This window comes from Crocuta crocuta, unplaced genomic scaffold, assembly GCF_008692635.1.
Source record: "Crocuta crocuta isolate KB4526 unplaced genomic scaffold, BGI_CrCroc_1.0 scaffold124, whole genome shotgun sequence".
Taxonomy (NCBI): Eukaryota; Metazoa; Chordata; class Mammalia; order Carnivora; family Hyaenidae; genus Crocuta; species Crocuta crocuta.
Genome location: NW_027551573.1, coordinates 1,655,166 through 1,678,386, shown reverse-complemented (window position 1 = coordinate 1,678,386; position 23,221 = coordinate 1,655,166). Strand labels below are relative to the sequence as shown.

Sequence of the window (23,221 nt, the reverse complement as noted above, 5' to 3'; positions counted from 1 at the left end):
CTTGAAGCCGGAGGTGACCCAGAACTGGCGGGTAAGGAGGGCTACGCGCTGACCTGTCCTTGGGGACCAGGGGATGGGGAAGGAGAGGCTAACACGGGGAGCGGGGAGGGGAAAGGATGCCCAGAGCCGGTTTCCCAGTCCCCAAGGCTAAGATCTCTGGCAGAGAGCAATGTGCGGGGCGGGGGAGGGGGTTAGTGTCCCCCTAGATTCACGGACTCCCATTCCTCTGTCCCCGTGCCAGTACTGTCTCAACCAGAACCCCAGCCTGGACCGCTACGGACAGAAGCCCCTGCCTTTTGACACCCTGTAAGTGACACCATAGGCCCCAGGACCCCATACCTCAGGGAGGGAGGATGGGCCTCAGAGTACAAGGGCAAATTCTTCAGAGTACACTTAGTACTCTTGAAACTGAGACCTAGGAAGAACTGCTTGGCTCCAATATACCCCCCAAAAATTGCAGTTTCAAAATGAATAGGTGTTTAATTCCCATTAAACAGAACACCCTGTCGTCCAGCGCCCTGGCAATCCCACCCTTTCGCAGTAGAGGCCTTAGATGGGATGAGGGTGGAGTTGAGTAATCCTTCTGGTGCGATGCGCTTCTCGAGATGGGAGTGAGGTTCCCGGAGAGGGTCGCCCTTACCCCCCTTGGGCTCACCTTCCTCCACTTTTCCGCAGGAACGCTTTCCGAAGCTTCGGCTCAGTCTACAGGTAGGGGGATGACCCCGCCCCTGCTCCGCACCTAGCCAGGCCCCCCCCTGTAGGCGCTGTGTCCGTGCCACCTCTGGCTCTGGGGATTCTCAGACCCCTCTGCACCCGCGGGGCCTTGAACCAAGAGATTGGTACTTCCTGGGTGATATTAGGGAGCTGAGGTGCTTCCCTCCTGAGAGATCCTCTCCGGGCAAAAGCAGGCCTGCTGGGAGATGGGGGAGCAGAGCACCTATCTCACCAGATTTGGCTCAGACTAGGCCAAAAAGAGGAGGAGTTACCAGGGAGGAGAGCAGGAGCTGGAAAAGTAAACACACATGCAAGAAACATGGTGGAAAGAACTGAGAGTCCACCTTCCAGGAGGCTGATAGGTAGTAGGGGCTGAAGCTAGTGTTTCCAGAAGGAGTGTGCAAAATATTCCGGCCTCTTCATCATTTGATCATATCTCACCTACCCAGCCCCCTCCCCTCCACTGCAGTGGCACCAGACTCCTGGGTGTCGTCCAAAGGGCGAGCACAACCAGGCACCCCACACGTTTGCTGGTGCTGCTGCAGGGCCTCGATGATCCTTCCCTCTCTGCCTGGAAAATTCCTCCCCACCCTTGAAAGCCCAGCCTAGATGTCCCATCCTCCTGAAGTCTTTCCTGACCCCCTGCCTCTCCCCTCCAGCTCAAACCCCCGGGATTGCTCACCACACGCACAGGCCTATCTGACAGCATGCAGACTATGGCATTATATCGCTGGAGAGCTTGCCTTCTCTCACCCACCCCGTGCACACACAAAGGAATGCTTCTGATTTCTTACTACTACCTGCCTGCTAGGGCAGGTGCACTAAATGAAAAATGAGTAAAGCAGTGCATGATTGGTCATCAATGGGAAACAAAAGATGAGGCAAAGTGGAAGGGGGGGGACTTGAAAGTCCAGCAGAGTCGCTGAAAATATATAAATAAAAGGAAATAGGGAGCCATTGAAGGCTCTTGAGCCATAGAAAGGCAGGATGGAAGCTGTGCTTTCAGAGCCTTGAGGACAGGGGGTTTGGGGGGAAGGCCTGAAGGACAGCCTGATTTTCCAGGACACCCTGGAGGCCCCTGCTTCACCCCTGTTTCTCTCCGCAGTCGTGTCAACTACCTGACCCCCTGGCATTAACCTGTGAAAAGGAAGCCAATCCCCAGGCTGCTGGATTGTGCCATGTCCAGTCCTCCCGCGGGACAGAAGGGGTGTGGTGGCACTACCCCACTCCCTGAGAGTTCAGCCTGACTGGAAATAAACCTAATGGTCCCCAGGAAGGAACGAGGCGTGCACGTGTGTGTGTGTGTGTGTGTGTGTGTGTGTTGCACAGACTGGGAGAGGGGTCAGTATCTCAGGATGATGATGGCCTCCCCTCCCTGCCCCCTGCCGACTCCTGAGGGCTGGTGGGAGGCTGGAGAAAGATGTCTCGAGTCAGGGTCTAAGCCCAGGGTTCAGCCAGGGGTGAGGTGTAGAGACAGCCTGCGAACTGAGTTTTCCCTATGCCCCTGTCGCCTGCTTGTGGCCCCACAACCAGGCCCCCTCCTCCTCAGATGCTGAGCTTGGGCCCTGAAGAGGAAAGAGAAGGTTCAAAAGAGAGTTTTAGACACCGCTCTCAGAAGCACCCAGCATACCAATATACTCGGGGTGGGGGGTGGGGGGCGCTTCTCTGGGCCTGGCAGGCTGTGGTGGTCTAGAGGTAGCCTCTGGGTGTGGAGCAAGAGTTGCCTGCTCTATCCACAGAGCTTCAGGACTAGGTCTCATCTGTCCACACTCCAGAAAGGAAAGCATGATGTCCTGGGACCAGCCGGGGGCACTCCTGGGCCAGATCCAGAATAACCCCCACTCAAAGGGCCTAAGGAAGAGTGTCTCTGGCATGGGTAGGGAGTTAGAGAGCCAGGGTAAATACTGAGCTCCCAGACCTTCCAGACACCCCATCTGCATCCCACTTGTGGGCAGTGTGCAAGGACAGATCCCAGTCAGGGTAAATAGCCACCCAGCTCCAAGACTGTTTGCACAAGACCCCTGCTGCTGGGATCTGGAGCCTCAGGGATCCATGAACCTTCGGAGATTGTGAGCAAAACTATGTGGCCCCCCACATAGACATTTTCTCATGGAGAGGCTCCTTGTTGTCATCTGATTTTCAGGAGAGTCAGCGTCCACAACTGACTGACACCCTCCTCATCTCCTTCTACTACTATTTACTGAGCGCCTACTGTATGCAGGCCACGTCTCAGGTGGAAGGAATTTAAAGACTACTACCAGCCTCTTGTTTCTGGACCCCATATTACACTATTCAGAACCCATTGCCATGTGGCTCATTTATCCCCTCCAGATCTCATGCTCTATAAACACTGAATAGCAACCAGAACCAACGCTATCCCATATCACAGATGAGAAAACTGAAGCCCAGATCAGGAAGTCGTTCACCTCCATCCAGACCCAGGGCTCAGGACTCAAAGCAAGTTCCAGCATTTGACACCGTGTTCATGGATAGTTGGCACTCAATATTTGTAGAATAAGTTATTTCCCAGAATGGGAGGTCTTTTGTTCAATCTTGGGTAAAAAAACAAGGAGGTGAGTTGTGTTGTTGTCTAATAATGCAGACAGAGCCTGCCTTACAGACTCTAGGCTGATTTTAATTTCTTTTAGGGTTGGGGGTGATGGGTACTATCCTTACACCAAAGTGAGGAGCCGTGATGTCTGTCTCTCTGTCCTCACGTGTGGGGTTGTGCGGACAGCAGAGCCAGAACGTGGGGAGGAGCAGACAGGAAGCAGTGAGCAGATCACAGAGCCCCTTCCTCCTTTGGGGCCTATTCAGGAGGTACCTGCCTCCTGCCATTTCATGCAGAAAGAAACCCTTTCCTCCAAGCCCAGAGGGCAGTCCACCTGGCTGGAACCTTGGGAAGCCACAGGCAGAACCTTACGAGGCTGCAGCCCTGAATGCCACCTCCACCAGGACAGCTCAAAGAAGAGATGGGTTTGCCCAAGGCTCCTGTCACAGCGTGCTTCAGCATTCTAGTGAGAATCACGTCCCTGGGGGGTTTTCCTGGCCCTGCTTCCTGGACACTGAGTGACTGGGCAAGGCCCTGCGGGAATTCGGCCCAGCAGACAGTTGAGGCCTTGCCCCTCCCCATGGCGAGTGCAGGAAGGACACAGACCGGATGCCGTCCCTGCCTGTGAGGTGCTTTCAGTCTAGAAGGAGGAAGGCAGGCCCAGCTGATTCAAACATGAAAGGAGAAGGTGAGAACGTGGGCACACCTAGACACGTCCCTCAAGCCCACAACACCATGAATGGTAACTAACCCACACCAGCGGTTTCATTTGGTTCTCGCCCACCAAGTGTGCACTGAATCCTGATTCCATAGACGTAAAACCGTGTGCCCGAGAATGAAGGAAATACAGACTAGATGAGCATTAACAAGGCTGATTCAGTATGCGCTTTCCATTTTTTAAAGTTTCTTTACTTTTTAAGTAGTCACTACACCCAGCATGGGGCTCGGACTCAGAACCCCAAGATCAAGAGCCAAATACTCTTCAGACTGAGCCAGCAGGGCACCCTCACACTTGCTATCTTTTAAGCACAAGATAATGTATTAAGCACTTTGCAGACACCATGAGGTGGGTAATTTTAAACCCATGTTATGGATGATGAAATGGACTTAGGGCGGCTAAGTGACTGGCCCAAGGTCACACTGCTGGTGACTGGCAGAGCTGGGAACTGAAGTCAGTCTACCAGACCCTTGAGCCTGTAGCCACCACAATCCACTGCCTTTCTACGATGAGAGAGATACAAGCCAAGAGTGGGGAGGAAGCCAGAGAGGGCATCCTGGGGGTGAACACATTTGTTAACCCCACCCAGAGGCCAAGAGATGGGAAGAAGCCTCATTCCCACTCGAAGTGGGCCTTGAAGCCCTCTCAGCCTCAGGGGACTCTCTACTCATCATAAATAGATCACTGTTAGAAATCCTCCCTGTGGCCACTGCCTTGGGGACTGTCCAGCTCCCATGGCCCCACCTGCAGGTCTTGTGGCCAGTCCCCAGCCCACCTCCCTGGCCCTGGGCCTCAATGCATTACACAAGCCCCGCCTCCGGCCCCCACCAGCCTCCTTGCTGTTCTGAATTCCCTGGGCTGTTGTCTGCCCTTTGTTCAAAGCCTTCGTCCCACCTGAAATGCTTTCTGCACTTCTTCCTAACCAAATCCTACCGTTTCTCCCAAGCAGGCCTCTCTCCAGGCCTCCCTTCTCCCCCCAGTCCCCAAGACTAGGAAAACCGGACGGTAGCTATTTTGGGGGGACTAGCCTCTGGTTAACAGTTGGCTCTAAGGAAATAGTACACTTGGTGGCTCCTTTTTATCTGAGTGAACATGGGGCTCAGGAATGGGGCCTGGGGCCCTCTAACACCAACACACAGATCTGGACTAAATGAAACAATCATTACAAAGTCATAGTCATGTTTATTACAAAGTAACACAAAACACATCCTCACCCAGGGCCTGGGGCCCTGCAATGGGCATGGATCAGGGGTGGGGTAGGGGTCAGGGAGGACTCGCATGTAACATTTTGTGCTAAAAATCAGCAGCTTTGACATTTCTGACCCTATGTTTTGATACATGAAAACCTCAAAACTCCCTCATCTGAAGTTTCAGCTTCATGCCCTGCAGCACCGGCTCAGGCCTACAAAGCGCAAGCCATCAGTGCTGATAGGCCTGTGGATGAACAAAGGCAGGAATGCAGACCTAGGTTTGGGGCTGCACACACACAGTGAAGGGGGAGACCCTGAGGGCACCTCCTATCCCCACCCTTTCCCTCGGCCTCCTTTTCAGGGCCCTGAGGAGGACTGGGCATTCTGGGCCTGGAATCTTTGTAGATCTGTGAAAATCAATAGCGGCCAAGGCTTTTCCTGGAGGCATGACCTTCAAGGAACAAAGAAAGCACCCGTTTGAGGATGGGATGTGGAACTTATCACAGGCGAGCCTGGCTCAGGCTGGGAGGCCCCAGGCAAACGTCCAAGGGCTGAGCAGTCCCTGGTCTGTCTGAGGCCTGCTCCAGAGGAGGGGATGAGCGGGGAGGTGGAAGGTCAGGACAGAGGACTGGAGACAGAAGGTTGCCACAAAGGCGTCTGGGGAGGCCCAGGCTCTTCATGGAGCTGCTTCTGCACGGATGGGGAGACAGAACACAGCAGCTTTAATCCTTTCGGGAGTCAAGGGCCCACCAGAGGGCTGGCCGCCCCCTCTGCCGGATGGTGAAGAGCTTTCCTGCTCCGCTGGCCAGACCGGCTGCCGGCACCAGTCCCAGCCATTGTGACTGGCTTCCTGGCCCACAAAGAGTGGGTTGGAACCAGAGCCTCCGGCTTCAGTGGCCAGAGCTGGAGGCCTGTGAAGTTCAGAGCCGAGGGCTGTCCCATTCCCTCTGTCTATTCCCCACCAGGCCAGCCCCCACAATTCCAGGCCTCTCTCATCACCAAATGCATGGCTTTGGGTAGCCCCAGGACTTCTCAGGGGTCAGCCCAAAGGGCATACTCAAGTCTGTCCTGCTCGTCTCGGGGAGATGATATGAGGCTCTGACCAGCTGGCGGATGGAAAAGGGCTTAGGAGTGGGGTGGCCGGTTGGGGTGGGGAAGAGCCCTGACGTTCAGATGAAAGAGTTAGGCCAGCTCCCTTCAGCCTCTGACCTCCCATTGTTCTGCTTTCCTGAGTGGCCACTATGGGCCCAACCCTGCACACAAGCCATTTCACTGTGCCTTCGCCCTACACTCAGAGCAGCACTGGCTCCGTTTCACCGATGAGGAAAACGGGGCTCAGAGAAGTCCAGCCACCTGCCCAGAGCTTTGTTGCTGACAAGTGGCAGAGTGGGGACGCTAGCCAGATCTGACTCTTCACCACGACACCACGACACTGCCACCAAGGTTCGTGAGCACAGGCTCCACCCCCAGAGAGTGGGGTTCCCCTGACCCCTGTGCAGGGCCAAGCACACAGCCAGCCACAATGGGAGAGTGACAAAGCTCTTTGGTGGCCCTGGCAAGGACTTCTAGGACCATGGAGAATGCCACCCTCTCCCCCATCCACCCCACCAGTGCAGCACCTCCATCCCCAGGCAGGGGGGAGGTACTAATTCCAAAATGGGAGGTGTGTGTCGGCCTGTCCCTCTTGCTCTTCCCAGCTCTGGCTGTCATCCAGATGTCACCTCTCGCCTCAAGGAACCACCCTCTTCCTATTCTATCAGTGGCTGGGGCAAAGGGAATGACTGCCCAGAGACTGAAGGAGGTAGTACTAGTTCACACCCCTAGTCACCATGTCTGAAGTCCCCTCCTGAAAATGCTATGCTCTACAAGCGGGAGGCTCACATCAGCCATGGCACACGGCTGTGGGGCTCCTGGGCAGGTAGGGGGGAGACACGGTCCGCTTGCTGCTGCTTACGCCTGGCTATGCTGTCTCTGTCACTTACAGCTGAAGCCACACTGAGGCAGCAGGACAGCAGGCTGGAGGCTGGGAGAGGCAGGGAGAGGAAAGGGGGACACAGCTTGATCCTACCACCTTCCCAGAATCAGAGTGTCAGGTCTCTAAGGACTCTCAGAGATCAGAGTCAAGACCTCAGCTTCAGATGGGGAATTGAGGCCCGAGGAGAGGCAGTTGACAGATGCCTGGGGTCACTTTTTATCAAAAGACTAGGAGTTGAACTTGAACAGACTTCCAGGCTCCCAGGCTCCATTCACTGCCCTGGTTTTGACACAGGCTGGAGCCCTGAGGCTGAGGGCCAGGTGGGAGCCATAGGAGCTCCACTGTTTTGTGCAAAGAGGTGGGGGTGGGGACAGAAAAAGAGAACGTCATTGTGGGCTCCCGGGCTCCGCTATAGCCTGCCAGGGCTCCTGCTGCCCCAGGGCACACGGAGACCACTCCATTCAGGAAGGACAACCTGAAGCTATAAAGCACCAAACACATGCCAGTGCTTTCCGGGAATCTCTGCAACGTGGGTGGTTTTTGCCTAAGATCACTCAGCTAGAAGGAAAGCTGGAGAGACAAGGGGCCTGAGTGTCCTCTTGCTGACACGGGGACACCTGCAGGAAGGATCCACATGGCTCCTCGAAGGAGGTCCTCCCATGAGCACACACGGAGGGGAAAAGGAGAGTGTGGGGTCAGGGTCACATCGGGTGTCCCCCTCGGCCCTTCCACTAAGACTTCTGCCCCCCCTGTGGTGCGAGCAGCTCTTTGTCCTCTTGACTTTCTGCTCCCACCACCCCCATTTCCAGGACAGGGTGTTTGGTCAAATACCCAGCAACCCCCCTCCACTGGCTCTCAGATGCCCAGACCTGGGCAGGCTGTTTCTCCCTCTCTCCCCAACTCCACCCCTGCCCTTGAGAAACGGAAGGAGCTCAAGTCACAGCTGGCCCACAGGGGCACTGGGGCAAGGGAACAGAAGAAAGTTGTGCTGGAAGGCCAAAGGGGGACATGGACATGCAAATGGCCATGTGACCGGGTGAGAGGTGGCAACCCTCTGGGGCAGGGCATCTGGCTGGGGCCACTGCTGCCCGGGCAAGCCCTGGTTCTCCACTGGGGCTCAGCCAGCACTGGTGCTTCCTAGGCCAGGCTCCCAGCTTCTGACCATCCACAAGCTGTCTGTCCCTCACAGCCCAGCTCCCTCTGTGGAAACTGCAGTTAGACCCCTAGGAAGGCCAAGAGGCCGCAGGCCTATTCCCTGGGGCCCCGATGAGCACCTTCACAGCTTGCCTAACCAGGGCCTCCATCCGTGAGGCCCTTTAATTCTCACAGCAACTAAGCAAGGCAAAGAGGTGTAGTGACTTGCCCGAAGTCACATGACCAGAGCATTCAAAACTCGGGATTCAAACCCAGTCTTATGTCGCAGCCCCAAGCCTGCCAGCCTGGCCGGCACACCTGTCTCTCCCTCTCTATGCCCCCTCATCCCCCAGTGCAAGAATGACCAGAAAAAGCAGTGCTTTGGTCTGTGATGGTCAATGTCTTTACTTCTAAAGCATACATTGGACTCACTATATATTAACATCAAAAGGGGCTATCTAAAGTGGAGTCGTTCTTTTTAAAAATCCAAATTTTCACATTTTAATAGAAGATCCAAAATGACATGAAATTAAACTATACAATGTTATGAACAGTATAACAACTGCTTTTAGAAAGCAAAAGGAAAGGGGGGAAAATGGGCCTGTGGTCGGCCTGGGTTTCATGTCTTTTGAGGCATTGTGACGGGGAGCCAGCACCGAGGGGAAGGACCGGCCCCTTTCTGCGGGCACAGGAAGGGAGCCCAGTCCCATAGAGGAGGCAGCTGTGGCCTCTTCAGCCTTCTCAAGGTGACAGTGAAACAAGGGGGCCTCCCTGCTCCTCTGGGCCCTTGGTGCGAGCACTGATTAAAGTCTTTCGAGACCCACACCCAAGGAGGAGGGCCGGAAGGGGGCAGGACTCAAAAGAATCACTTTGATAATAAAGGTCCTGGGGCTTCCTAAGGAGGGTCCCTGCTGGCCAGTCGATTCCAGCCACCTACCTGTTTCCTTAACAACCCCCTTCCCCAGCTCCCTATTGCCCCAGACACCCTTGATTCCATGAGCCCTGGAGGTCAGCCGGAGACCTAGAGGGACCCCAGGAGGACCCCAGAGGGAATGCTCTGGCCTTGGAAGTCACTGGATGTTGTCCAGGACAGTGCAAGACCCCTGGAGTCCAGGCCAACAGCCAGACTGTGGGGACGGTGCCCACGGGCTGGGAGAGCACTGTGGGATCAGAGTCCTTTCACCTCCCCCACCTCGGGTGCCCAGGCCTGGTCTTGGCCCAGAAGCAGAGCAGAGGCAAGCTGATTGGAGCCACACCCTTGACACTTTGGTTCACACATTCAAGGGGCAGGACACTTGTTTGCATCCACTGGTAAGATCGTGGGCTTGGCCCTGCTTCCTCCCAGGCACCACGGTGGTCTAACAATCCCCTTCTTTCACGTCAGCAGTCCTGTCTGGCAGTGAGCCAGAGCTTGGAACCACGTTGCCCAGAGCCTGGAACCACGCTGCAGGAGTAGGAGGGGTGCTTCTGGGACAGCAAGATTAGCCCTCCGCACAAAAGCTGCCTTTCGTCCTTTCCCTGTGGATGGCACTGTCCCTGGCTGATTGTGTCACAGGAAAACGTCTCTGCCTCCTCCCTTCGGGCTGGGCCAGCTGTCTCCAGGCAGACCCGGCTCACAGCCGTGCAGCCCTCCTGTTCTGTCTCAGTATCAGAAACCAAAGGGCACATCGCCCCTAGCTGGAGACAGACAGGCCTGCGGCTCACCACGTGCCCCCCCTGGTCCCCAGGACTATATCACAAAGCTGGCCTTCTCCCTCAAGCAGCAACTTGAAAGAGGATCCACCCCACCTATGGGGTCCCAGCCCTTCTCTCAGCCCCTACCATGGCCATCCTCCTTCCTAAACTATCTGGTTTCTAGTTGGGCTGAAAAGTTGGGGAGCATTGGGCTGGCACCAATCCCTCTGCCGGGTAGAGAGAGGCCACTTGATTTCCAGCCTGGTTCCAAGCCCCCAGAGACAAGGGAGGGGGCGCTGATGGCTCTCAAGAAAAGGANCCCCACCTCCAGGCCCCCACTTCCACCCCCAGCCCCACCCCCGCCCCAGGGCAGCCCTGGGCCCTCTGTTCTCAGGGTCACTCTGGGTGCAGGGCCCAGGGCCTCAACCACCGGGCCGGGGCTGGGTGGAGGGCTCACTGCGAGGAGCCCGGGCTGGGACGGGATGGGGGCCGAGGCGCGCACTCAGGGCAGGCAGGCGGCTACCTGGTAGGCGCCCTCTGCAGCCGCCGCAGCCGCGCTGTGCTGCGCGCTGTGCTCCTGCAGCAGGGCCACGTCCAGGAAGCGCTCGCCGCACCACACGCACTTGAACTGCTGCTCGCGGGCGTGCACACCCTGGTGCTTGTTGAGATGCTCGCGCTGCTTGAAGGCCTTGTCACAATTGGGGCACTTGTAGGGCTTCTCCCCCGTGTGCACGCGCCGGTGCCGCTGCAGGTCCGACGCGTACTTGAAGCGCTTCTCGCAGTCCGGGCACTTGAGTGGCTTCTCGCGGGCTGGGTCGCAGCGGTGCTGCACGAACTCCGAGGAGGAGAAGAAGCGGCGCTCGCACAGGGTGCAGCGCAGGGGCTTCTCGGCTGCCGAGCAATGGGCCAGCTGGTGCTTCTGCAGCGCCGACGCGCGTTTATAGGCCTTGTTGCACACGGGGCACTTGAAGGGCCGCTCGGCGGCGCCCGGCAGGCACTTGTGCCGCAGCAGCTCGGCCGACTGGTCGAAGCCCTTCTGGCACACGGGGCACTTGAAGAGGGTCTCGAGGGTGTGCACGTGCTGGTGGTAGAGCAGGTGGCTGGGCTGCCCGAAGCCCTTCTCACACAGGCCGCACTTGAAGGGCTCCTCGGTCTTATGCGTGCGCCGGTGCCGCATGAGCGCGTACTGCTGCTTGAAGCCCATGGGGCACAGGTCGCACTTGAAAGGCCGCTCCGCGCTGTGCGTGCGCTCGTGCTGCCGCAGGTCCGACGGCCGCTTGAAGGCCTTCTGGCACTCGCCGCAGCGGAAGGGCCGCTCCCCGCTCGGCGTGCACGGGTGCTGCAGCAGCTCCGAGGACTCCTTGAAGTGCAGCTCGCACACGTTGCAGCGGAACAGGTGGTGCTCGCCCGAGTGCGCGTACATGTGGCGCACCAGGTGGGAGCGGTGCTTGAAGGTCTTCTCGCACACCGCGCACTTGTACGGCCGCTCTGAGCTGTGCGTGCGCTTGTGGTGCACCAGGTGGGACGACTGGCTGAAACTCTTGTCGCACAGTGTGCACTTGTATGGCTTCTCGCCGGTGTGGATTCGCTCGTGCCGCGACAGCTCCGACAGGTGCTTGAAGGGCTTCTGGCAGATGGAGCAGCTGTAGGGCTTGTCGGCCTGTTCGGCGGGAGCGACGGCGGGTGGCGCGGCTGCGGGGGGCAGTGAGGAGGCGGCGGTGGCCGCGGGCTCGGCGGCCTCGGCCGGCTTGTAGGTCTTCTCGCAGATGGAACACTTCACAAGGCCACCGGTGCCGCTGTGCGCGCTGTGGTGCTGCGCCAGTGAGGTGAGCAGCGAGAAGCCCATCTTGCAGACGCCACAGACAAAAGGCTTCTGTTCAGCCTGCACGCACTGGTGCTCCAGCAGGTCGGTAGCCTGATGGAAGATCTTGAGGCACTGCGTGCACTGAAACGAGCGGTCGTGGCCCGCCAGGCACTGGTGCTCATGCGGGCTGGAGAGGTGCGCCAGGTCGTGACCGCACACGCCGCACTTGGGGCCCGGCTCGCCGGCTGCCTGCAGGGGCGCGTGCTGCGGGGGCTGGAGGCCCGGGTCGGGCTGCAGGAGGATGCCGTAGACAGCGCAGCCCAGGGGGTTCTCAGCTGAGCCTGGAGGCAGCGAGTGCTCGGCCAGGGCCGGCGGGGGCTCGGCGTGGTGCTGCGGCTGCGGCGGCTGCGGCTGCTGGGGCTGCGTCTGCGGAGGCTGCTGCCAGCTCTCGGACATGCTTGCGAGGATGAAACAGGGCTTGGAGAGTAATGGCTTCAGTTTCCCACTTAAGGTGATCCAACCCGGACAGAGGCTGCCTAGGACCAGGTATGGACAAAAACCTCGGGCAAGGCACAGAAGAGGGACTGGTCAGACCGCCCAACTCGTTAACCAAGACAGATTACAAGGCTCTGTCTGCAGGACAGGGGGCTCTTCGAGGCAGGGTGCCAGCAATGCCAGAAAGGTTCTGCCTTCCCCGATGATTGCTTCTGTAGAGAAGAGAAACCTGGTGAGCTCAAGGCAGAGATACACAGCTGGTCCCTGGGCCCTCTCCCTGTTCTGCCTGCATTTGCCACACCGCTGCCACCTCAAGGAAGGGAGAGAGGCTCAGGGCTGGAATATCTGCTCTTCACACAAGACCAGAGAAGTCGGCCAGCAGCTCAGCTCCTCCAGCTGAGAGCCTCCCAGCTCCCCAGCCTACGGCCAGCCCTCTTCAGTCAGCTGTGTCACAGATAAGGGGCTGGGATGATCTGCTCGTAACACAAAGAAGTCATAAATTCTGCTCCTGCTCCAAAGGAAGAGAGAGGGGAAGACTGACCCATTAAGACAAAACTATTTTAGCAGCATACCTTTTTTTTTGCAAATAAATTCTTACTTGGAAGCCCAATATGTTAGAGAAAAGCAGAGGCAGTGGTTGAGGACTCCCTGAGGCTTTCCAGCTCCCGAGAGCCCTGAATCTCAACCCAGGACATCAGTGCTCAGGATAAGAGCCTGCTAGAACAGAGAACCAGGCCTCCCAGATCTGAGGGCCCAACAGCAAACAGCCTCACAGTCAACATTTAAAGCAGCTACAGGAACCCAGGAACATCTCAAAAAACTTCTTTTGGGAGGGGCTGCACCACATGCCTCTCAAGTATTCAGCAGGCCTGCTATCCCGACCATGGGCCTGTTCTTTCTCCACACGACATCTATCTAGGTGGCCCGGCAGAGCCCTGAGCCGATGAAGATGGGGGGTAGAGATGCTAGGTCCACACACACCCACCCAGCCTGGAGGTCTCCACAGCAGCACACCCCCCACTCTAGTTATCTGCCAAAGCACCCAAAGCTCCTGAATCCTCTGAACCTGGCAATGCCAAGGCCTCCTGGAAAAGGCAGACAATTAGAAGTTTGCCTCTGCAATGTGGCAAGTAGCATGCTAACCACAGAGCATTTCTCCTCTCTCCAGGACATCCTGGAACAGATAACCTTTCCAGACAACCCTGTTCCTTTGCTCCAAATCCATAACATTTTGGGTTACCAGTGGAGAAGGTAAAGACCACCCATCCCAGGCAAATCTCTAACTCACCACTTTGTGGCAGCATAAGGTAAGGACAGCGAGAGGGAAGTACTTTTAGAATTACAGGCAACCCACTTTCAGGTTTCCAGCTCCTCTGCCTCAAACACCGAAAAGTTTCTAAGTTTTCCCTTGAGGGAAAGAGGAGACAAAAAGGGGATGGCTTCACAGGCCAGCCCTGCCTCTAACTGTTCTGCCAAAGAAACATAAGAGTCTGGGGGAAAAACTGTCATCCACAGTATCTTCCGGGAAGGAAAGAAGGAAAGGAGTCGCTGCTCCTGGCCGAGGCAGCAGGTTGCATGAGCAAGCAGGTAGGGAGCCTCCCCAGGAAAGAGGGAGGTGGGGCTACTTTGAGCGCTGTCTAGGTCCGGATGCGCCAACCCAAATGTTCCGTTGTCCCACCCTCCTCCCCCCGCCCCCAGCATGAATGGCTGCCAGAACCAGGGTCCCCAGTCCTGGGCCCCCAGCTGCACTGCCCACCCCTGCCCTTTCCAAGAAGGTACAGCACGGAGGCCTGATAATTCCGCAAAGAGGAGTGACTAGTGCAAGGGAGGCAAAGGGAGGCCCCCACTTGGCGTCCCAAGCCAGCCCTTCCTCTTCCCTGGGAAACCGAATGAAAGGCGATCACCTCCCCGCCGCCGGCACTGCTACCTGCCCAGCTGGGCCGCCTCCTGTCAGCCCTCACCGAGACTGGCCAGGCCGCTACAGGCCAGAGCGCCGGCCCCGCGGGCGACTGAGCCGGAGGAAGGCCCCAGGGCCGCAGGCTGGGCCNGGCGGCTGCGGGAGGAGCGGGCGGCGCGGGGCGGGGCCGCCCCCTGCTGGGGACCCCGCGGCCAGGCTGGGTCGGACAGTCAGGCGTGAGAGGTGGCTTTCCAGTTACACGGTCGGCACGCCTCAGCTGACCCAGGGAGGCAGCTCGCTTCCGACCAACCTGCTCGCCCTTAGGGAAAGGGGGCTCCAGCGGCGCGACCCCCGGGCCCGACGCCGGCACCTGAGAAGAGGGGCCTCCTAGACCCTCTGATCTTCGGGAACTGACCCGCCGCTGACTGCTCAGCTTGCTCTTAAGGGACGGGCCCCTGGAGCTCGGCCTTTGCACCCGCTTGAGGAGGGAGCTCCCGGATCTCTAATCCCATCTCCGTTGGGTCTAGGGCACTGATCGCTGACCCAGGGACCATTCGTGGCTGGGAGGTCTGGTTGCGGTTGGCTGCAGATAGAGAGGTCAACGCCCAGAGCGATCTGTGAAATGGGCACACGGAGGCTGTGGGGGGTGGGGTTCCAGGAGGCTCCAGGTAGCGGTCCAGGCGCTGGGACCCGGCAGGGAGCGTGGTCTGGGTGGTAAAGACTCGCCTGAGTCCCGCCGGACCCCGCCCTCCAGGCCCCGCCCCGAGGCGGTGCTAAACCGGGCCCCGCCCCTGGAGGGCACTTCCGGCGTAGCGAAATTCCGGGTGCTAGTGCTCTCTGAGCCGGCGTCTAGTCGTGGAGGAGGCCCAATGAGTTCGGCNGGGGCTGGAGGCTGCCCTGGGGAAGGAGTGAGAAGAAATCTTTTTGGGGAGGGTGCTGGTTCGCGCGACACCCCGATGGGACCCGGGTATCTTGGGGGGAAGGGGCGATGGTGCGGGGCGGCTCTCCAGGATAGGACCGGGGAAGCCGCGGGAAAGGAGGATCCGGAGGACAGCCCTGGACTAAGCCCCAGAGTGCCCCCTCCTGGCTAGGCCAAGATTACGGGGCAGGTAACGTGGGCTCGGGTCTAGCCCCCGCGGCTGGCGTGCACCACAGCACCACCCCTGGGTCTGTTTCCTCTTTCGGGGAGTGTTTTCATTCATCCAGTAAAATACTCATTGAGCACCCGCACCGCGCCAGGCTCGGGACTGGGACACTCGGCAGTGAACAAAACCGGCGAAGCCTTATTTCGTGGAGCTTCAGCTCTCAAATGCCAAGCCTGATGCTCTGAAGAGTGCCTTTCAAGCAGTAACTGGCTTGATCTCACAATAGCTCTATCAGGTACACTTCACCGATGAGGAAACTGAGGCCCACAGAGTGCCCATGACCTGCTCGAGACCCCAGAGCTAGGCAGTGCTATTGCAATTCAGGCTTGTCCATTTAGGAAATGTGACCTCTGAACCACACACTGCTGCCTGCCCATTGCCTTCCCTGGGAATCAACTCCCACCAAAGGCAGGCTCCTGGCGTTGCTGAGCAACCGCAGTGAGACAGCGCTGGGGAAAGAGCTTTGTGGTTTCTGGAAGCTGCTTACAGCACCTGGTGGGAGATAGGTGCACACGGTCCACCCTGTACGTATACGGTAGAGAATTCTAGGAGGATAAATGTGCTCGCTTCCTTTTTTTTTACCTTGCAGCGCCCAGAGCCCCCTTCCCAGCCAGAGGTTGCCAGTACCCGACAGTGTGCTGCACATGTTCCTGGGCACTGAGGAAGGGCCTGAGGATGACAGCGCGAAACATGGGGGCCGGGTGCGCACCTTCCCCCACGAGCGGGGCAACTGGGCCACCCACGTCTACGTGCCATGTGAGTAATGTGTAAAAGATGAGTGGCTGAGACTGATAGGTGCCTCTTTTTTTTTTTTTTTAATATTTTTTATTTATTTCTAGGAGAGAGAGAGAGAGAGAGACAGCGTGAGCAGGGGAGGGTCAGAGAGAGAGGGAGTCACAGGCTGAAACAGGCTCCAGGCTCTGAGCTGGCAGTCAGCACAGAGCCCGACGCGGGGCCCGAACCCATGAACCGTGAGATCATGACCTAAGCGAAAGTCGGATGCTTAACCGACTAAGCCACCCAGGCGCCCCATCTCTGATAGGTGCCTCTTGATGGGAGGAGGCTGGCCCCAACCAGGAGGAAGAGGCCAGAAACCTCTGTCATCGATGGTAGGAGAGAGATGGGCTTAGCAGAGAGAGAATAAGTTTCAAGAATTGGAAGATTTTTCTGTAAATTTGGTTTCAGTTTCAAATTCATTGCCTGAAATATTTTTTTATTAACCCTAGGCTAATAAAAAATAATGTTTTCTCTCTCATGAGGAGGTGACCAAGCGAGGGTCTAAGCAGAGTGTCAAGGCCATCCCAGAGTGGGATGTTTATTTCTAAGAGGGCCCTAGGTGTGCTAGGGTCAAGTCCCTTTCCCCTCCCAGCCCTCGTGAGTAAATGGCAGGCAAAAAATGACCAGGCTTTGGAGTGAGACCTCACTTTACTACCTACTGCTCTGGGTTCCCTTCAGTAAGTTACTGGACTTCCCAGAACCTCAGTTTCCTCATCTCTAAAATGGGGAATACATATCTCCTAGGACTTTTGTGAAGATTAAATCAGATCACTTATGTCAGGCTCTTAGCACAATATGCAGAGTAAGTAGTGGCTCTTAGTATTTTGCATTAGATCAGGTCAACCCTTAGGACCTCCATTTCTACCATCCAGTCAAATGAGACTGATTCCTATACTGCCTACTCACCAGGGTTTTGGACAAATCAAGTAACACTGGGTGTGGGCAGACTGTTAACCATGCAGCTCCAGTCATACATTTGATTTAAAAAACAAATCGTGAACATACAGTGGTGGTCATTGTAGTGATCCTTGTCTTTGTGAAAAATTAGGAGCATTCTAAATGTTTATCAGGAAGTTCTAAACGTCTAATGGGAGACTAAAAAGTGCCATTTGTGATTATGGATTACTATGGCGCTGTAGTCACGAGCTTGCCCTAGAGAGCAAGGCCATCTAGCGTATCCTGCTATATGAAGAAAGCCAGTGGAAGAACAGTTTGAATGGTGCACTGTCATCTTTTCAATAAATAAAATACATACATTAGTACATACACTGCGAAAGGGCTGGGAAGGGGTGCCTGGGAGGCTCAGTCAGTTAAGCATCAGTTTCGGCTCAGGTTACGATCTCACTGTTCATGAGTTTGAGTCCCACGTTGGGCTCTGTGCTGACAATGCAGAGCCTTCTTGGGATTCTCTCTCTCCATCTCTCCCTGCTCATTCTCTCTCTCTGTCTGTCAAAAATAAACATTAAAAAAAATAAAATAAAGGGCTGGAGAGATAGGCATCCAAGCTTGGCAATCTGGATATCTAGGGTAGTCGTCTTGAAAGTGGGGTGTATTCCCCCTGGGGGAGAGGTCAAGAGGATCCACTTAGAAGAAAAGTATTAGAACCTCTTTACATATTTCTTTTTATATCTCAGCTCTCAAAGTTTCTGTCCTTGGGGCACCTGGCTGGCTCTGCCGGAAGACCATGTGACTTGATCTCGGGGTTGTGAGTTCAAGCCCCACACTGGGATTACTTAAAAGAAAGGAAGGAAGGAAGGAAGGAAGGAACTTTAAATAAATAAAATAAATTTTCTGTCCTTCAGAGTATACATTTTACAACACACAATTTTGTAACATACACATTTGTTATTTATTTATTTTTTAATGTTTATGTATTTTTGAGAGAGAGAGAGAACGCGTGAGTTGGGGAGGGACAGAGAGAGTGGGAGACACAGACTCTGGAGCAGGCTCTGGGCTCTGAGCTGTCAGACAGAGCCCAATGTGGGGCTCTAACTCACAAACTGTGAGATCATGACCTCAGCCAAAATTATGAGTCTGCCGCTTAACCAACTGAGCCACCTAGGCTCCTCTGCCTATTTCCTTTTTCACTTGAATTCTTTACAATGAGCATATGTGTGTTACTTCTTTAACCATTAGACTATATTAAGATATTATTAAAATACATACAGCTAGGCTGCTCTCAAAGTCATTTTCTCCTAAAACCCAGAGTAACAGGCCTTTCTCTGCCTTCTGGGGTTCAGCCCCGCCACCCTGGCTAAGCCTATCCACTCTCCCTTCCAGATGAAACCACGGAGGAGTTCCTGGACCTGCTTGACACATTGCTGCCCTGTGCACAGACACACGTCCCCCGGCTGGTTCGGATGGAGGCATTCCACCTCAGCCTGTCCCAGAGTGTGGTTCTGCGGCACCACTGGATCCTCCCCTTCGTGCAGGCTCTGAAGGACCGCATGGCCTCCTTCCAGCGGTGAGTGCCCAGAGCTTCCTCTGCCTCTCGTCTCCTCTCCCCTCCTGTGCTCAGCTACTGTGGGGGCGTAGGTGTGGGGGTGCTATCCCAGCTGGCCGCCAGACCTAAAGGTTAGAACACGGCGCATCTCCCAGAGCCACCTGCTATGCGCCTCATCCTGAGCGACCTTGGAGCATGTGACAGAAGTTCTGGAAGCCTCGAGTCCTTACCTGTGGGCAGGTCATGGGAGCGGTGGTAGGAGACCCGTGAGCGGCGTGGCACCTGGCGAAGGATCAGAACTGGACCCTGCCTCCGGTTTTGTCTGCCAGCTGAAGACGTTCTCTTCCTCAGCTTTTCATAGCTCTTCTTGTTACCAGAGAGTGTTTCCTCCGACTCTTGAGCAGATCAAAGCCCTGCTCCTTCACTGATGCCCTGCGCTTTGGCATCTCCCCCAGAGTCCCTCAGTCCCAGGGATCGTCCCGGGCTGTGGCGGCGCATACCCTCATGCTCACGTCATTCATCCCCAGTCATTGCCATGTGCGTTTTCCCCCATGGCACCAGGTGCCTGCAGGCCCAGGGACGCAACTTCTCTCTGGATCCCCGCATCTCTTCTCCAGGTGCTTTGCTCACTGTAGGTATCAAGTGTTTGTTGAGCAATTGAACAGGAGGAGAGAGGGATCCTTTGAATGTTGGTTCCAGAAGGAGCCTAAGAAGCCATCCAGGTGGTGGTTTTATTTGCAGAGCCCTTTCTCCAGATGAGGTGCTAACCAGACCCTGGCTGTGTAGATGTGCAGGAGAAGCACAGAAGTCTTCTAGCGCAAGCCTCACTCCCACAGTGCAAGAGGCCTCAGGCCCAGGAATTCCACAGACGCTCTCCACCCAGGTAGGGAACTACCCATTAGTTTTAGCCCTTTCCGAGGGCCAGAGGAGGAAGGGAGGATGTCAGCCTGAAAATCAGGACTAAAACTCACGTCTCCACCTCATTCAGCTCCCACCCCTCCCCTTTTTATTCTCACCACCAAATTTATTGAGCAATATATATATATTAGTCACGACTGTCTTGGTCACAAGTGCCAGAAATCCAACCCAAAGTGGCTTAAACTTTGGGGTGGGGGGGGACTTCAGCTGGTATAACTAAAAAGCTCAAAACGGCGCTGGCTTCGTGCACGAGTGGATTGAGGTAACCAGCAGATGTCAGATGGCACCCGACTCTCGCCATCTCTTCGCTTGGGCCCTCTTCATGTTGGGCTTCAGTCTCACAGAGACAAAGAAGGCCACCGGCAACTTGGGGCTGCCTGCCTGCCAGCCTGGGGAGACAGCCCTCTTTTCTAGTAGCTTCAGCAAAAGTCACGGGAATGACTTTGATTGGTCCAACTTGGCTAACATGCTCTCCGTTTGTGAATATAGTTAACAAAACCCTTTCCCCTTCTACGTGAGAATGCCTCCATTCTCCTGCCTCCAGCTCATTCTCTGGATAAAGGTGGGTTGTCAGCTGTGTTTGGGGCCATGGTACTTATGCTGAAAATGACCTGTTGGCACCCTGCATCTGGGCTGCGAAGACTATGAGTGAGCGAAACTTCTGGCAGAAAGCCATGGCCCTGGGCTTCTCTGCATGCAGTGGTTCTTTGACTGGACAAGTCCCTTTCTGGGACCTCTGGAAACTTGGCCCGAGGGCCATTACAAGAGATAATGGCCCCTGGGAGGCGCAGATGTCCCTTATCCTTTTGCTCAGAGAATAGCACCTAGATCACTGAGCTCACTCCCCTGATGCTCGCCTGCTGGTGCATGGCGTTTCCTACTCCGTGTCCTGGATGAAGCCGGGCGAGGTGGCCTCTTCAAGTTTGTCTGGATGAGCCTGTGACCAAGAGAGGGCTGTGCACCTTTGATCCTGTTGCTGCAGCTGAGGGAATGCCGTGTTCCAATTGGCCGGGCCTGGGTCAGGTGTGCAGCCCTGGAGCAGGGGCGTAGGGACCACTCCCGCAGCACATAGTGGGAGAGCAGCCCTCCGATACAGGAGTACTGGGAGAAGGGGCTCTCTCAAGTCTAGAGGAGTTGCTACTTCCTGCTCCCTTGATGAGCAGGATATCATCAGCATAATGGACCAGCGTAATGCCTCGTGTAAGCGAGAGGTGATGAAACCCTGCAAAAGAAATTATGGCCCAGGGCTGGAGACGATAAACCCAAGAAGCAGGGCAGTGAAGGTACTGCTTACACCAGCTGAAAGCAAAATGACCCTGGGCCTCGTGGACAGGGCTGGAGAAAAATGTATTTGCTAATTCAGTAGCTGCATACCAGGAATCAAGGGGTATGTTAATTTGCTTGAGCGATCAAAGCGCATCTGGAACAGCAGCTGCAATGGGAGTCACCGCTTGCCGAAGCTTATTACATAAACCCACTGCCATTCTCCAAGATCTGCACCGGCCAGATAGGAGAGTCATGTGGAGATGTGGGAATCCCCACCCCTGCGTCTTTCAAGTCCTCCATGGTGACACTGATCTCTGCAGTCCCTCCAGGGATGGAGTATTTATTGCTTTTGACTTACTCCTTTCCTAGGTAGAGGCCATTCTAATGGCTTCCACTCGGCTTTCCTGCAATAATGACCCTCACTCCACCGGTCAGGAAACCGATGTGGGGCTCTGCTAGCTGGATCGATTATGCCTTCGGAGCTGGAGGGATGACCACAGTGTGGGCTTGGGGGCCCACCGACACAGACCTGAACTGAAACTCCATCGGTCCCCTGGCCTCCATAAGTCCCTTCTCTGCCTGGAGGGCCAGAATGACATTTTGGTCTCCTGGAATTAGTTCAGAGCCAGTGGCCAGTGGTTCCCAAAAGGTCTGATTATTTCCTTTTCCCTAATGCACAATTACTCTGGTAAAAAGCTGAAGGCCCCTTTTGGGCAGGCTAGGAAAAAGATGAACAGCATAAATTTTTAGTAGCGTACCAGGATCCTTCCTCAAAGGGACCCAACCCCCGACCCCCTTCCTTCGAGGGGTTTTGGGTCTATACACTGGCTCAGGTCTGGAAATTGAGGGACCGTGACATTCTTTTTATGATTCAAGTTAGGCTTTGTTCGCGTGGCCTAGAACTCTTCTGCTTGTATAGACGAAGGAAGAATTTGGTAGGCTTCCTGTCTGTCTCACTGCTAGGAACACCACGGCCGTTAGCCAGCGCCCCAGGCTGGTGGGAGCCCCAGCGTTCTGACTGCTGCCGCCTCTGCTGTCTGTTACAGTGACTGTTCCCACCTCTCAGGTCAGACATTTCCAGCTCTCTCACTGGAGCCACCTTTTGGTCCATGTTTCAGGCAACTAACCGAGCAAACTGTTCGATCCGTTTCTGACTCCCCGAGCTGCAACATTCACGCTGGATCTCTGCCTAGTGAGCCCATGTCCATAAATCCGGCCTGATCCAACTTTACGATGCGTGCACCACTGTCCCACACCTTTGATGTCCATTCCCACACATGGTCCCTGGACTTGTGCGCCTGTAAATTAGAAAACTCAAGTAGTACTCTGGAGCATGGCCCATCTCCTCATGGGTCACACTTTGTTCTTCCCCTTTAGGGGTCTATGGGGACTTGGTTATGGCTCTACAAGCAAAGAGGGGTTGGTGGGGGAGGTGTCCTGAGGAGACTCAGCATCTTCCTGTGGGGCAACTGCCTCAGTGGAGATCATGACCGGTTCCTCAGGCAGTGCCAGGTTAATCCGCTCTGAGGGGGTGGGAAGGCCCAAACCACCACTGGCTGCAGGGCCGCTTCCAATGGGAAAAAAGGCTTATCAGAACTTAGGGGCTCAGAGCCCCAGCCTCCTCAGGGGTTCCCTCACATCCCCGTCTCAACTTACAGGATCGCATTCTTTCCCGGTCAGTGTCCTTACCTGCACCACAGCGCCCCACACAGCTAGGGGTTCAACTTGTGCTGTAATAATCTGCCCATCACGGGATGCTGCTCTGCCCTTGACTTTCAACAGTTTCAGCCCTGCAGCTATAAGAGACGGTCTCCTTCAGGGCTGACCTAGAAGCTCCTGGCTCCTTTTTGCTGCTTAAGCTGGAAATTTGAATCCCTGAGCTCACCCTTACCACTTTGTCCCGCCACATTATTGTACCACCAGCCAGTGTCATTATATCCCATATTTCTGCCAAATTGTTCAGAAGGATCCTACAGAGTCGCTTAGCTCCTTCTAATAAATGGTTGACTAGGAGTGTGCAGTGCAGATATTTTACTCCTCTGATGGGTTCCCATGTGGAGTACCAGTGTTTCTTGACTACTGGAAATAGAGTTTAGTAGTGTCTTTGAATCCAATCAGATTAGACAACCAATTACAGAAACCCCAGAACCAATTCAGAAAACTCAACCTTAAAATTCTGGTTTTGAACCACTCTTGGTACCGAAATCTGTGTTAGGGTTCTCCAGAGAAACAGAACCAACAGCATGGAGGTAGACGTACACAGAGATTTCTTATAGGAATCGGCTTAAGCAGTTACGAAAGTTGAGAAATCCCACGATCTGCCATCTGCAAGCTGAGGAACCAGGAAAGCCGGTGGTGACATTCAGTCTGAGCCCAAAGGCCAGAGAATCTGGGGGCTGGAGGAGGGGGAGACGACTGATGGCGTAAGTCACGTTAGAGCCTAAAAGCCTAAGAACCAGGAAATTCGGTGTGCAGTGTCCAAGGGCAGGAGAAGATGAATGTCTCGGCTCAAGTACAGGG

The 23,221-nt window shown here is 55.5% G+C and overlaps 3 protein-coding genes across 7 annotated transcripts in view; 2 read left to right on the top strand and 1 right to left on the bottom strand.

The window, feature by feature from the left end:
* The window catches only part of SPMIP8 (sperm microtubule inner protein 8), a 7,269-nt gene extending 5,275 nt beyond the window's left edge, over positions 1–1,994 (top strand). For all 5 annotated transcript variants that reach the window (XM_077751252.1, XM_077751250.1, XM_077751253.1 and 2 more), the window contains 4 exons: positions 14–31; positions 242–306; positions 676–708; positions 1,820–1,994. In XM_077751252.1, the coding sequence (XP_077607378.1) occupies positions 14–31; positions 242–306; positions 676–708; positions 1,820–1,850 (147 nt within the window). In that variant the 3' untranslated portion in view covers positions 1,851–1,994. The remainder of the gene's footprint in view (positions 1–13; positions 32–241; positions 307–675; positions 709–1,819) is intronic.
* Positions 1,995–10,319: 8,325 nt separating this feature from the next.
* Positions 10,320–12,643, bottom strand: ZNF319 (zinc finger protein 319). Its single transcript, XM_077751323.1, has one exon. It carries the CDS (start codon positions 12,214–12,216, stop codon positions 10,459–10,461), a length of 1,758 nt encoding a protein of 585 aa, XP_077607449.1. The 5' UTR covers positions 12,217–12,643; the 3' UTR covers positions 10,320–10,458.
* Positions 12,644–15,891: 3,248 nt separating this feature from the next.
* USB1 (U6 snRNA biogenesis phosphodiesterase 1) overlaps positions 15,892–23,221 on the top strand; it is a 13,291-nt gene continuing 5,961 nt past the window's right edge. The window contains exons 1-2 of the mRNA XM_077751388.1: positions 15,892–16,053; positions 18,355–18,538. Coding sequence (XP_077607514.1) covers positions 15,942–16,053; positions 18,355–18,538 — 296 coding nt within the window. The 5' untranslated portion in view covers positions 15,892–15,941. The remainder of the gene's footprint in view (positions 16,054–18,354; positions 18,539–23,221) is intronic.